This window comes from Balaenoptera borealis (genome assembly GCF_965194805.1).
Source record: "Balaenoptera borealis genome assembly, chromosome: 3".
In the NCBI taxonomy this organism is placed as follows: Eukaryota; Metazoa; Chordata; class Mammalia; order Artiodactyla; family Balaenopteridae; genus Balaenoptera; species Balaenoptera borealis.
The window spans coordinates 92,602,373-92,615,855 of record NC_138866.1 but is presented as its reverse complement, the minus strand read 5'-3'; the positions used below and the strand labels follow the sequence as shown (position 1 = coordinate 92,615,855).

At 40.0% G+C, this 13,483-nt stretch overlaps 1 protein-coding gene across 6 annotated transcripts in view; it reads left to right on the top strand.

Annotated features, from left to right (window-relative positions):
• Positions 1-13,483, top strand: part of ATP8B4 (ATPase phospholipid transporting 8B4 (putative)) — a 324,241-nt gene that overhangs the window by 111,552 nt on the left and 199,206 nt on the right. For 5 of the 6 annotated variants that reach the window (XM_082387909.1, XM_082387911.1, XM_082387910.1 and 2 more), the window contains one exon: positions 6,497-6,555. The exons of the other annotated variant lie outside the window; for it this stretch is intronic. In XM_082387909.1, coding sequence (XP_082244035.1) covers positions 6,497-6,555 — 59 coding nt within the window. The remainder of the gene's footprint in view (positions 1-6,496; positions 6,556-13,483) is intronic. 6 annotated transcript variants of the gene reach the window in all.

The following is a 13,483-nucleotide window of genomic DNA, read 5'->3' as shown; positions in this document are numbered from 1 at the left end:
TGGCTATTGTCTTGGCTCACTGAAATGGTGAAGGATGGCTTCCTATCCAAACGCGTGTCTTGGTAGGCTCCTCAGCTGTCACAAAAGAATGCTAACACTATTAAGCATTGCTCATCTGTCTTACACATCTATACTCAGCTAGCAGCACAGCATAGCAGCTCTCCAGGTATTTTCTAGGAAGTTCAATCTCAAGCTTATGGTCATTTAGTGTTTAGCGCAAGTGCAGTTGAGAGAAATAATAATTAGGATGATTGCTCGAAGGACATGTAGTTCATTTGCTCTTTTAAATATCCTAAAATACATTTTTGAACTTCATCAGCTCAGCAGGGACTGAGTACAGAGACTCTATCATTGGGCCCTTGGAATTGTGTTTGAGATGATATCCATAGGCCTGTTATAAAACACAGCTCTATAATTCTCATATTATATTCTTTATCTCAAACAATGACTACTTTATGAGGAGTTGTTAGAGAAATTATTGTTTGAGCCAACAACTAACACATAATTGTACTTTCCCAAAGAAATTAGTTTATTTTTACCTTACAGACTATGAAGTAAAGGGCAATAGACAGGCCTTCCCTTTTTCTGTAGACTTGGTGGTCCACCTGGAACAGGTGTGTGGGTCATCATGTCAGGCATTTTTATTTTCATTAGGGACTCTAGCTGATCATCATCCTTCTATATTTTCTTCCACTCAACTTTACTTTAAAAACTTAAACCATTATTTTTCCTGTTGTACATTCTTGAGTACAACATTACATTATTTTGGAGATGATCTTGTGCGTAAACGCTCTTGCATGTCTGAAGATGTTTTTATTGCCCTTTCATACTTGATTGATTATTTGCCTGAGTATAGAATTCTAAGTTTAAAAGCATTTTTTCCTTAAAACTGGAAGGCATCACTCCTGTGTTTTCTATCATCCTTGTTGCTGATGAGAAATTTCATGTTGGTCTAATTCTTATGACTCTGGGGCTACCCATTTTTTTCCTTCTGGAAGTTTTTAATATTTTTCTCTTTGTTTTTTATCAAAATTTTATGAAGATCTGTAGGTCCATTTTCATTCATCCTGACTGGCACTTGATGGCCCTTTTGCTTTGAAGAGTTGTCTTACTCTGGTGCAGAGAAATTTTCTTTTATTTATTTGATTAGTTACTCCCATCCATTGTTTATGTTCCTTTCTCCTAAGTGGTTTTTTTTTCACATTTCTTTTTTGTCATTTTCTTATATATTTTAAGAGATTTCTTAAGTCTTATTCTTCATTCTGTCTTTCTTACTATACAGTTCGTGCATTAAATATTTTTAATTTCCAGGAGCTTTCTCTTGATCTCTGTTTTCTTTGTTCCTATCAGCTTGTTCTTGTTTCATGGATGCCGTGTCTTCTTTGAGGTACTAATTAGAATTAAAAAGAAAAACAACCCCCTTTCCCCACCTGTTTTCAGCATTATCTCTTCCCCTTGTATCCTTCTGTTTTGTGCTCTTGGTTTTTCTCAGATGTCTGGTGACTTATGGTTGCTGGTTTGTATTTACAAATGAAGGACTAGATGGATTAGTGCAGTTTCAAAGGTCTTTTTCCCTGTCAGGCCTCTCCTTTAAATAGGAGGACCAGTGATCTAGCCAGCACACAGAGAGGTTTTTCTGTGTGTCTTAGTCCATTCTGTTTGCTATAAGAGAGTACAAAGACTAGGTGGCTTGTAAACAATAAAAATTTATTTCTCACAGTTCTGGAGGCTGGGAAGTCCATGATCAAGGCATCAGCAGATTTGGGGACTGGTGAAGGCTGCTTCCTGGTTCATAGATGGTTATCTTCTTGCTGTGTCTTCAAATAATGAAAGGGGCAAGAGAGCTCTCTGGGGCCTCTTTTTTAACAACACTAATCCCATTCATTGGGGCTCCACCCTCATGACCTAATTACCTTCCAAAAGCTTTCAAATATCATCACATTGGGGATTAAGTCTCAATATATGAATTTGGGAGGGGTACAAACATTCAGTCTATAGCATTGTGGTTTAGTCAGGGTATCTGGCAAATCCCACAATTGCCTCAGTAAGTCAGGCTATACGAGGGCCTGAGTCTGCTGTAGCTGATGTGGAGGTTCAGAGCTTCTTGTCTCTTAGGCCTGAACACCCCCTCTTGGTTTCTTCCCTAGGCATGTTGCCTAGTCTCTTCAGTGGGTAAGGGAGGGGTGTGTGAGAGGGCCCAACTGGCTCAATTATAATTATTTTGGTAATTCTCCAAAACTAAGGTGATCAGATAATTTATGTTCCAAACTGAGACACTTTTGAGAGTAAAAGGCCACCCTATTAATTATTTTGCCAAGACATTAGGCATCACTGGGACTGTCACCCTATCTACAACACACTCTCAATCTTTGTATTTATTGGCTGAATTTGGAACTTCTCTGGGGCTCCATTGGGAAAACAACTCTTCTAAGTCTTTTGGCTAGCATTGTTCCTATCTTTTTTTTTTTTTTGGTCAAATTGATCCCATCTGATTTCTATTTTATTTTGTAGACTTTCTTTAAAATTTATGAGCCTCTGATAGCCCCATTCTTATTTTCCAGCACTGTTATGTTTTTATTCTTAAAAAAATATTTTCTGTCATCTCAGTGGGACCTGAGAGGTAAGGGAGGTAGAAGGACATGCTAACTTGAACTGGAAGTTCTTTCATTCCACTGTAAACATACTCTGGTTTACTATATTTTATACATCCATGTGTATCACTTTACTCGTTTTTGGAACCAGACACATGTAGTGATACCAATTGTGCAGGGACGAGCTTACTCTGTTAACTCATAAATCCCTTGATGAGCACTTTCCTTTCATTCCTCTCACACCTGGAAGGATGCCTACAAAATGTTGGGCATTAAGTCACTGAACCTCTGAGCAATCCATAGTGGGCGTTGTTTATGGGGGATTTGTGCTCAGCTTCCCCTTCTTGCAGGATGTGACTTATTGCCAACAGGGGTTTATATCTCCTCACGCACTGTTGTAGCACATGGAAGAATGTGAATTCCTACAAAGACAGTTCAGGCCTAGCATATTCAGGTTAAAGGCAGAAAACTGTAGGGATTTAAAACCCAAAGCCAGAATTTTGCAGAGCTTAGTGAAGGGATGGAAAATCTTCTCCCAGAATTTATCCATGAAGGCTCAGTTCAGAAAGATAATACTTAATGGAAGTATAGAGACAAAGATGAAGTCTTAATAAGAAGATTTTAGAAGCAAAAAGAGGAGAGAACTTCCTGGCTCTGACAAGGTCTCATGGGATAAGAGCACTGTGGATACCCAGGAGAGGATTCAAACTTTCCCAGCACAGAAATTACTCCTTTGGCCACTTTGGGAAAGGGCTATTCTTAGTCCTTGGGGAGGGTGGTTACATGGAGACACTAGACAGGAGTCAAGATTCTGGTGTTTGGAATAAGTAAAATTAGACACAGAACTATAGAATTCTATGCTTGGATGTGCTTCATATAAATGTGAAATTTAAAAATGATCATCATCTGAATGTATATACTCTAAACTAAAGCCATCAACATACAAGTTAGCACGTCTGATTTTTGATTTAAACTAAAGTTAATCTGTAAATTACATGCAGGAGGGCAGTGGGCCAGGTTAGCCTTCGCCATGCAGAAGAGACCCCCCCACCCACCCAAGTAATATCCACTGTTTTCCTGTCGGCAGTTTTACTATGCCTGGGTTAAGGTGGGGATGAATAAACAAATCTTCTAGCTTTCTAAGCTTTTAAGTCTCTCAGCCTCCAAAATTCCATTTTGGGCTTTGATATTTTTGCTCTTTGTTGGGGAATGATGAGAGAAGATGATGCTTTTACAGTCACACTTTGAAATCTTTCTTTCAGGGGATGGTTGGTTGAGAGGTTGCTTCCTGGTGGGTTCTCAATTTCAGAGTTATACACAGGGAACTGACTTTATTAGATGGTAAAGAAGGAAGCCATGTAGGCGGATATCAAACAGATAAACACTCTACAAAGAGTAGGAGCCCAAACATAATCAAAGACAGGGTGTCATTTGTCAGGAGCAGTCCTCAGAGGTGAACTTCATACTTGAAAGCTGAGCCACAGGGACTGTAGAGACATTTAGATTCCTCTTGGAATTTTGGGAAAAAGGAATCATTTCTTATAACTCGTGGTGCCTGGTATACAGGGAGCAGGTGGTAAGATATTCTCCTATCTTCCTTCTTTCCCTGTTCATCTCCCTCTTCTTTCTCATCTCCCTTCTACTTCCAGCTCTCCTTCTCTTTGCTTTTCTCTTGCTCTTCCTTTCCTAATCCCTACTTTCCACTCTCCAGTCTCCTTTATCTCTGTGGTTGTATGTACCTTCTCTAAAGTCAAACTCTTACCACATCCCTATACTTTTTACAGCCTGTCACTTACCCAGGTGGGGAACTGTGGGATTAAGGGACTCCCAGGTTGAGATGGTCAAGTTAGTTACTAGGAGAGTCCAACATTGATGTCTGTTGGTTACTTGGCTGATCTTCCTTCCATAGCTTTCATTATTCCACCGTTACCCTTTTGCCAACTCTAGATTAAGTAAACACGGAGCAAGAACGTGCTACCCTTACTACAAGAACATGCTCTGCTGGTGTTTCTGGGGCATTGTCTTTCCTTGCCCTCTACAAATTTTAATTTCTGCACTATGATAATCTTTGGGTTTGTTGTCCTATTGTTTTGTTATTTGTACTTGCTTTCAGGTGATATAGAAGTGTCCCCTGGCAGTAGCCAGAAAAATTGGGGCACCAGCGAAGGGTATAAGCTCCTTTCTGGAAGATCCTGGTGAGCTGGAGTGAGGCAGAGAGAGAGAACAAAGACTGTGTCCATTGGCCTCCATTCCCTGAGACCCTCTCCATAGTCCCCTGTAAGAGTACCAGACCAGAAGCCTGCCCCACAGGCCAAAGCTTTTGGACGTGCAAACAGGCCTCTTTCTCAGAAAGACTGAGAATGTGTTTCAGTCAGCTGTCTGTGCAGTGCCCTGGGGGTGGTAGTCTGCCAAGAATAGAATCTCTAATTGTTACAGTCCCATGGGATCCAGAAACACAAGCCCATGGCCTTCAGAGTCAGGCAATCAAGAAGTGTTCCCTGGGTGGCAGCTGTGAAAACCAGCATCAGACGTAAAAACTGGGGCACCAGGTGTGTGTTGACGCTCCCGTCCGGGAGATCCTGGGGCTCTGCAGTGTGGCAGAGTGGGAGTGCAAAGACGGCACCCAGTGGAAAATAAAAATAAAAAAAAAAAAAGAAAAGGAAAAGAAAAGAAAAATAAGAAAAAAAAGACAAGGGGGAAAAAAGAAAAAAAGGAATAAAGGAGGAAAAAAAAAAAAAAAGATGGCACCCATCCGCATTAGCAAGGCAGAGGGAGAGCAGGGAGATGGTACCTACCAGCCACCGTCCCTGGATAGTATCCCAGAGGTCCGTGCCCCTTAGACCAATGCTTTAAAGTTAGTAAGTTAGTCTTTTTCTGGTGCTTTTCAAAGGGCTGCTTCTGTGCTGGGCCCTGGGGTGAGTCTGCCTGAGGGCACTTTAAGAGCTCTTCCTCAGTTTGCCACAGCCCTGCCCCATTGGTCTTCAAAGCAGATGCTTTGGAGGCTGTCTCTCAGGTACCTGTCTGAAAAGTGGGGGTGCCCGATGTGGGGTCTGAACACTTTGCTCCTCGGGTTGAAGCTCTGGGTTTTGAGTTGCCTCCTGCTTTGTCTGAGGGTGGGGTTTATAGTGAGGTTGTGTCTCAGCGTTTCCTACCTGCTTTGATTGGTTTCCCTCTTGTTTGCCCGATGTGAAGGGGTCTCTTAGCCAGTTTCTAGGTTTTGTTCTGAGGAAATTGTTCCAGATATATCTGTACATTCAGTATGTCAATAGGAAGAGGTGAGTTCAGGATCTTCCTAAGTTGCTACCTTGGACCGGAGCTCTACATTTGCTTTCAGAAGAGATTTTATTTTTTTGGCCACTTCCAGCTAAGGGTAGGTCTCAGTCCCCTGATAATGTCAAGTTCCTCTCAGTATGCATGGGTTGTTTAGAAATATCACCTTTGGCTCTGTGACTATAAGGTCACTGACCTCACAGGCCACTTCAGTATGGTTTTGTTTGGCTATGTTATATCTTGTAACTCTGAAGCAAAAAAACAAAAACAAAAAAAGATTCCTTTCCAGTGTGGCATTTGACTTTTAGCAGCTCCTTCTTTTTTAGGAACTACTTGAAGTTAACAGAAAGGGTCTTTGTGGAGTTGAAGGGATATAGAAATTGGAGACACATACTGTTTTGCTTTATGGCTGGCATCAGAAAGACAATGAAAAACATTTCAGCTTTCCATTTTGGGATTTTCCAATACACGTTCCAACATTTAGGCTGGAAAAAAACCAATGCCCTTCAATTTCAAAAGAAAGAATTCTTCTAACCTTGATGACAATCAAAGTAACCTATTTGATATTAGTTTAAACAGTTGTATGTTTCTTTTGGTTGAAAATTTAATTTCATACCTGATTTCTCTCTCTTTAGAAGTGGAACGGATAGTAAAAGCCAATGACCGTGAATATAATGAGAAGTACCAGTACACAGTGAGTAAAACACTCATAGCACACACATGCTGGGGTAGGTCTGATCTTAAGGATAGTAGGATTCTTGCCTTCTAGAATTTTGATTTCACTAAAAACTTTGTTGGCCCATTTTAATAGCAAGGTGCCATATGTTTCCATAAATTCAGATTTTAGTAATGTTTATACATTTATTTCTATTCTGCGCTGAGTGGTTGGTATTCATATTGGTATGGGAATAAGATGAAGTATCTTCTTTCTCAAGAATTTATGCTTAATTCATCTTGGTGCCCATTGGGCACTCAAATAATGTAAGAATACTATGAAAGCAGGCCTCCGTGGTAGTACTTGGTGACGGAAGTGGTAATAGTGGCTGATGGGTGATGAATAACATTTGGGGATTTTCTCAAAGCAACTCAGGCTGAATGTGGAAAAGTGCATGTAGGAGAAAGTTCCCAGACCTGAATGATTGTATTTATCAAGTGAGCAGTGAGAATGATTAGTTAAAATGTGTGATCTTTAAGCTTGTACTGAACTACTTTTTTTTAAACGAGAGTTTTCTTCATTCCCATAAGAAATATTTATTGAGAGTCTACTAAGTGACTGGCACTAGTCTAGAAACTTGGGATACTCTGGTGAGCACTTTGTGAATTATTTCATGGGCCCTCATAAAAATCTCCTCATCTTTCCTTGACTCAACCTAAGTTGCTACATGAAGTTTTTTAAATAAGTTCTAAGAAAGATAACTGGTAGAATTGATGCTGTGGGCGACATGTGGCCTAGAAGACCTGCTGTGATTGAGTATACCAGCACATTAATGAAAGAAAGTCTCAATTCACAGAGGGGTTTGATGACTATCAAGGCATAGAAATGTGAGTGTCATGGGGCAAATGTTGGCAGTCTCCAACTAGGAACTAGCTAGAGGAGAGGGAATTTTGGCCAATGGATTATTTTTAGTATTTAGTTCCTGTTGGCGGTGTTTTTCCATATGTGTGGATGGCTACATTGGGCTATTGTAGCTTGATACCAGTAGAGGTAGCTAACAACCCCTCTTTTCTCATACTGTGATAATCACGTAAACTTGTGATTATAATTTGATGTTCAGTGTAAGTGTCTCTACAGGGAGTCAGCACACTACCTCTATGACAGATTTCTCATTAAAGTAATATATTGGCACCCTGATTTTATTCATCAGTCTTGTAAGCTTGGTTCAGGTAAATCTGTCCTTGAGAGAAGGAATCCCTCGCAGGAGGCTGATGAATATGCTTTGTTGCCAGGGGTGGGGGGACCTGGGACTACTTTCTCCATGGTGATTAATGCCACTCTGTGCAGCCTCCTGACCGCTGGTCATTTAACCCTTCTGGTCATCACCAGACTTGGCCCCATGCCTTTCTATCCATTTTACCACCAGTTCTTTAGCTCTAGAGGATGACCCTTGAAAGCCTTGACCACCAAACCCTAAATCAGAGGAGTAGATGTCTATATTTTAAGACCTTGGGGGCAAAAACCCAGTAATAAGTAATCTACTACTGGGTAATTATGCATTTACGTACTTGGCTTTATCCTTATTTTCCAACGTGTAAGAGGTATTTTCATTCTGTGAGTAGTAACTAGATAAGGAAAGCCATATTTTGTCTGCATTTTGTCAGATGATACAGTCTTTGATATTTATAGTTATTTTTACTTAATTTATGAAATATTTCAAACTTAGAGGAAAGTACAGGGAATAATATGACACCTGTGTGCCTACCACCCAGATTAAATAGATGTTAACCATTTGCCACATTTGCTTTTGATCTTTCTTTTAATAATAACATGCCAAGGATGCAGAGATGGTTTTCTCTTGAGCTTGCATGATATTGAACAAAAGCACACAGGTGTGTAGCTGGGGCTGGGTTTTCTGTTGGGCTTCCTAACAATGACAAGGCAGTGGAACAATTTTCTGCAGCTACAGCAGACGGAATAAGGGAGCTTTGTCTCGGAGTTAAAACATACTGAGGAAAAAACCAAAACCCATTATGGGCTGGCAAAACCAAGAATGACAGCAAAAGTTGAGAAAGGGAAGGTGCAGAGCAGAGAGGGGCATGAGTATCTCAGGTCTAGTGACCCCTACCGTGGCTCAGAGGGGATGAGCCAGGCCCTCCTAGAATGAGCAAGGGTCCCCACTAGACCTGGCTGGTGGTGTGTTGATTTGGGAAATCCCAACAGGATGTCTGGCCAGACAGTGAGCTGTGGAACCCTTCTCAGCCTCAGCCCATTCAGATACAAATTGGGGATAATAAAAGTACCTATTTCATAGTTACTGAACAGACTGAAGTAGAGTAACACACAATGACTCTATGAGCTAGTCTTTATAGAGATGGGATTTGAATCTATATCTATCTGATTTTTAAGGATTTTTGAGCACGTCATACGTAGACTATCCTTTTAAGAAAGGCAGAACCCACGGGTCTTTTGCTCAGTCTTGCCTAGTTTAAAGGGTATTACTGCAAATGGAAATGGATTTGAAGAAACCCCAACAGATCTCAGCAAGAATGCTTATAATAATTGATGAAGTAGTATTCCCCCGTAAGGCTGAAAAGGAGATGGGAATAAACTGAAAATTATAAAAAAGATGAAAGGAGAAATGGTGAAGTTTCCTCAAATGTAGTGGAAAGAGTGTTTGGGGATAAGATAGACCACAGTTTGAATCTTTTCTCTTTCTCGTTTGCTAACTTGTGATCTTGATTTATTTATTTTTCTGCATATCATTAATTTCACCTGTGAAATGGGGAATTTTCCTTATAGGATTATCTACCAAAGGGTTAAATGTATTAATTTATATAAATATTCGATAATAGTAAGACTAGCTAATATATATTAGATGCTTACTATGTACCAGGCTCTATGCTAAACCTTTTATATGGATTTTTTCTTTAACCTAACATGGCTGTGGGCAAGTATGCATGATAAATTTTAGATTCCCTATAAAGTACTGGACAAAGTAAGATATCAGTGAAAATAACGTTCAGAAGATACTGAGAAGTTGGCTAAAGTTGTAAACTTTTTGCAGCAGATATCATGCTGAAAAGTTAGCAAATCTGTGATACTGAATGTGTGGAAGTTGCTGATAAATTATGCAGGGAATGCAATAGCAGAGATACAAATGCACCTAAAGCAAGAAGATTAACAGTGTAAACAACTGTGGTTGTAGAGAACAGCCCCCTGCACCTGCCGAATAAGCAATATGGCAATGATAATAATTTGATGAGATACTTATTGATTACCTACTCTGTGCAAAGCATTTGATGAGTTCAGGAAATATTTCTGACACTCTCAGTGTGGATATTGACAGATATATGGTTAACAGTGATGATAATAACAAAGTTAGTTATAATAATAATAGTAGCTTACACATATATAGTGCTTACCATCTGAAAGGCAGGGTTCTAAGCACTGTATTATATTAAACTAATTTAATCTCGCTACTCTATGAAGAGAGCACTTTACTTATCTCACTTTTGTATATGAATACATTGATGCACAGAGATCTCACTTAAGTGACTTACTCAAGGTCACACAGCTGGATAATGGCTCCCATTCTTACAGCTGTGAGTCTAGCTGTGTACCAGGTACTTTACACATATAACTAATCTTCCACAAAACCCAGAGGGTTGTAGTGGAGTTCCACTTAGTAACTTGTCTGAGGTCACACTGCTAATAGGTAGAATTCTAATTTAGACTGGCCAGATTCAAAGCCTGTTTTGTTTCCATGATACCCTGCTGTTCTTTTGACCAATCTTGAAAGACAAACTGCAACAACAACAAAAAACCCCCAAACAAATCCTCTGAATCTCCTCTCCTTCTCTTCCATACCTGCTGGTAAGGTTTTTATACTCAGAAGACAAAGGCAGATAAAGGAGATATAAAATTTTACAAATGTGAGGCTAAGAATGACCTTAAATCTTACCCTTAGCGTTTGTAGATGAGAACTTGTGAGAAAAATTTACACAAAGCTCAGATAACTGGTATGATTTCCACAAACACAAAGACTGGCCAAGCAAACTTTTCTCTTTGAAGGCTGAAGGAAGATATTTCAATACCTAGAGGACATTAATTTATCAACAGACCCTTAAGCTTCAAAGCACTTTATAGGACATAGCACAGGCTTAAAAAATGATCAAAAGTGCTTTTAAAAGATAAAGCTTTTAGAACACAAAAGACAAGGTTAATGATTCTAAGTGAAATTAATTGGGAAATGACACATGATATTGTGAAAACTGGAAGGTGGAAAACATAAAACAAGTGGGATTTCAGACTGCCAAGATGTGTAACACAAAGTGAGATTGGAGAATGAAGGAAGAGTGAGCCGAATGCTAGAATTATTATTCTCATTAGAAAGGAGTTCAAAGTTTTCTTGGTTAATGATGGGAATGAATAATAGAAGTAATGAGAACAGTTGTTGTATTAAAATATGTTAATAATGTTAGAAAAACATGAGAGCGAGCCAGACAGCCACTCATGATCCTTATTAAAAGGAGTTCAGAGTGAATGGTAGAAGTACTGAAAACAGTTGTATTAAAATGTGTCGATGTCAAAAATGTCAGAAAAAGTGTTGGATTAATTATAGCTATTTTCCAACTTTATTAAGAAATAAAGAAATGTTGGAAAACATTGGTTCCCACTGGCTCCTGTTATTTTTATGTCTCACATCAGCACAGGCATACCCTACCCCCATTCAATTCTCTTGAACGCTAACAGAATTTGAGAAGGGGGATGAACTCGTCTGAGTGTTGAGAAACTTATCCTGCCTCAAACTCAGAAAGTTCAGTAAACGTGAACACTTAACAACTTCTGTCTGAATGTATTTCATGCACGAAGGTAGATGGGAAGTTTCTAAAGGGCTTTTTCCTGAGCTGAATTATTGATCCTATTCAGGAAGTGTACAGGCTTATATAAGTTGGTGAAAGTTTAACCAAGTAGTTTTGGATGCTTTTTTTTTTTTTTTTAATTAATTTATTTATTTATTTTTGTCTGTGTTGGGTCTTCGTTTCTGTGCGAGGGCTTTCTCTAGTTGCGGCGAGCGGGGGCCACTCTTCATCGCGGTGCGCGGGCCTCTCACTGTTGCGGCCTCTCTTGTTGCAGAGCACAGGCTCCAGACGCGCAGGCTCAGTAGTTGTGGCTCACGGGCCCAGTTGCTCCGCGGCATGTGGGATCTTCCCAGACCAGGGCTCGAACCCGTGTCCCCTGCATTGGCAGGCAGATTCTCAACCACTGCGCCACCAGGGAAGCCCTTGGATGCTTTTAAAGAAAGCTTTCCATCCAAAAACTGTGATTCGAACACCTGAATTCATTCCTAGAATCTTGAGATGGCTTGTTGATATTATGGTTATTGGATGGAAGCTCTTGTTGCTCTTATGATTTTTGTGATTGGTAGAACAATGACCATTTGGGTTTTCCAAAAAGTGTTCATTCAATGTGGCAATATGGCTGATTCGTAGCAGTCAGTGTTACAATGATGCCACCAAGATGCCCTTCAGCATAAGCCCCTTCCATGTCCCTCCCACCCACTTAAATGGGGCTTTCTATGTTTCCACAGTCACTTCTCTTTTAACTCAGAATCAGTGGTTTGAGTGGAGTAAAAAATTATGGCCCACCATCATTCTGGGTGTGTGAGCTTGGACAGTCACCGGACCTCTTTAGACCCACATTGTAATGATGTGTCTGTGTTTCTCTGAGACCAGACTGGCATAGCAGTAAAACCTGTATTCCTGTGTGTGTGGGTGAATTGATGAGTCCTAGTCCCTTTTTTTAATAGAAATGATTTTTAAAATTCAGTATGTTCACAATGTGCCTGCTCTATGCCTAGTAACATGTGTGTTTGTTGACTTAATCACTTTCCAAAGAGGTTTTGAGGCCATGAATAAAAAGAGTGTGAAGCTCAAAGGAGTAGAAACACATGAGGAAACTGGGATGGGCAGGGTATTTAGGTGGGCCCCAAACTGCATGCTAGAAGGCCCTATTGCTTAGACTGGCAATGTGTTGAGTGCTACCGGGGTTATTAAAAAAGCGGGTATAAGTTTTGCTTTCCACCTTCAAGGAGTATGTATAATCTACTCCAGAAGAGAAGACCAGGACATAAGAACGAATTTGACAATAGGTAATACTGAAAAGGTAATGCTAAATTTTACATGTGTGTTGTGGCCTGTTAAGTGTTAGGGGAATGAAGGGTGAGTGAAGTATTTGAGGAAGTGTCACCAGAGGAAAAGGGAAATGATTCGAGCCTCATTTGTTTATTTGTACCACCGCTGTTAGGAACGAGAGAGAGGAGCAAAGTCCCGAAGTCCAATCTAACTCGTGGGAATTAGGGTGTGTCATGGGAAATGATAGTTCAGGTAGGTGAGACCTGACTGTTTAAAAAAAGAATTTGAATATGAGGTAATAGGCTCTCAGGAGCTGAGTAGTCAACAGAGTGAAAAAGGATGTTATTAGCACTTGGGATTAAATAGATTGGATATCCAAATTGAAATGCCCAGGTTAATATGGAATGTAACTTGGGTGGGGTTAGAGTTGTAGATTAGGGAGATCCATTGGAAGGAGGTGCTTAAAGCTAGGAGAAATAGTATTTAAGCTTTCAGGCTCATTGAAATGAAGTGAAACATTTTTGAATCAATTTTCTGACGTTTTGACTATCCAAGTACAAAAAGCCTGTGGGAAGGTAAAACTCTAAACATTTTCTTTGGGAGACTCTTGGCATATCCACGTGCTGAGACACATCCTAGTCCTGCTTTAATCCTTGGCCCGATGGAAAATTTGGATTTCTCTTTCTTTTTTTCATGAGCAGCATAGTTGCACTGCCAACATGCTGTAGATCCTCACCAAGAAGCCTGATAATCAAAGCAATTTCTGCACCAACCAAAGAGTACAGATGATGACAAACTCTGTGACCAAGCTCGAATTAGTTGAGGAAAGT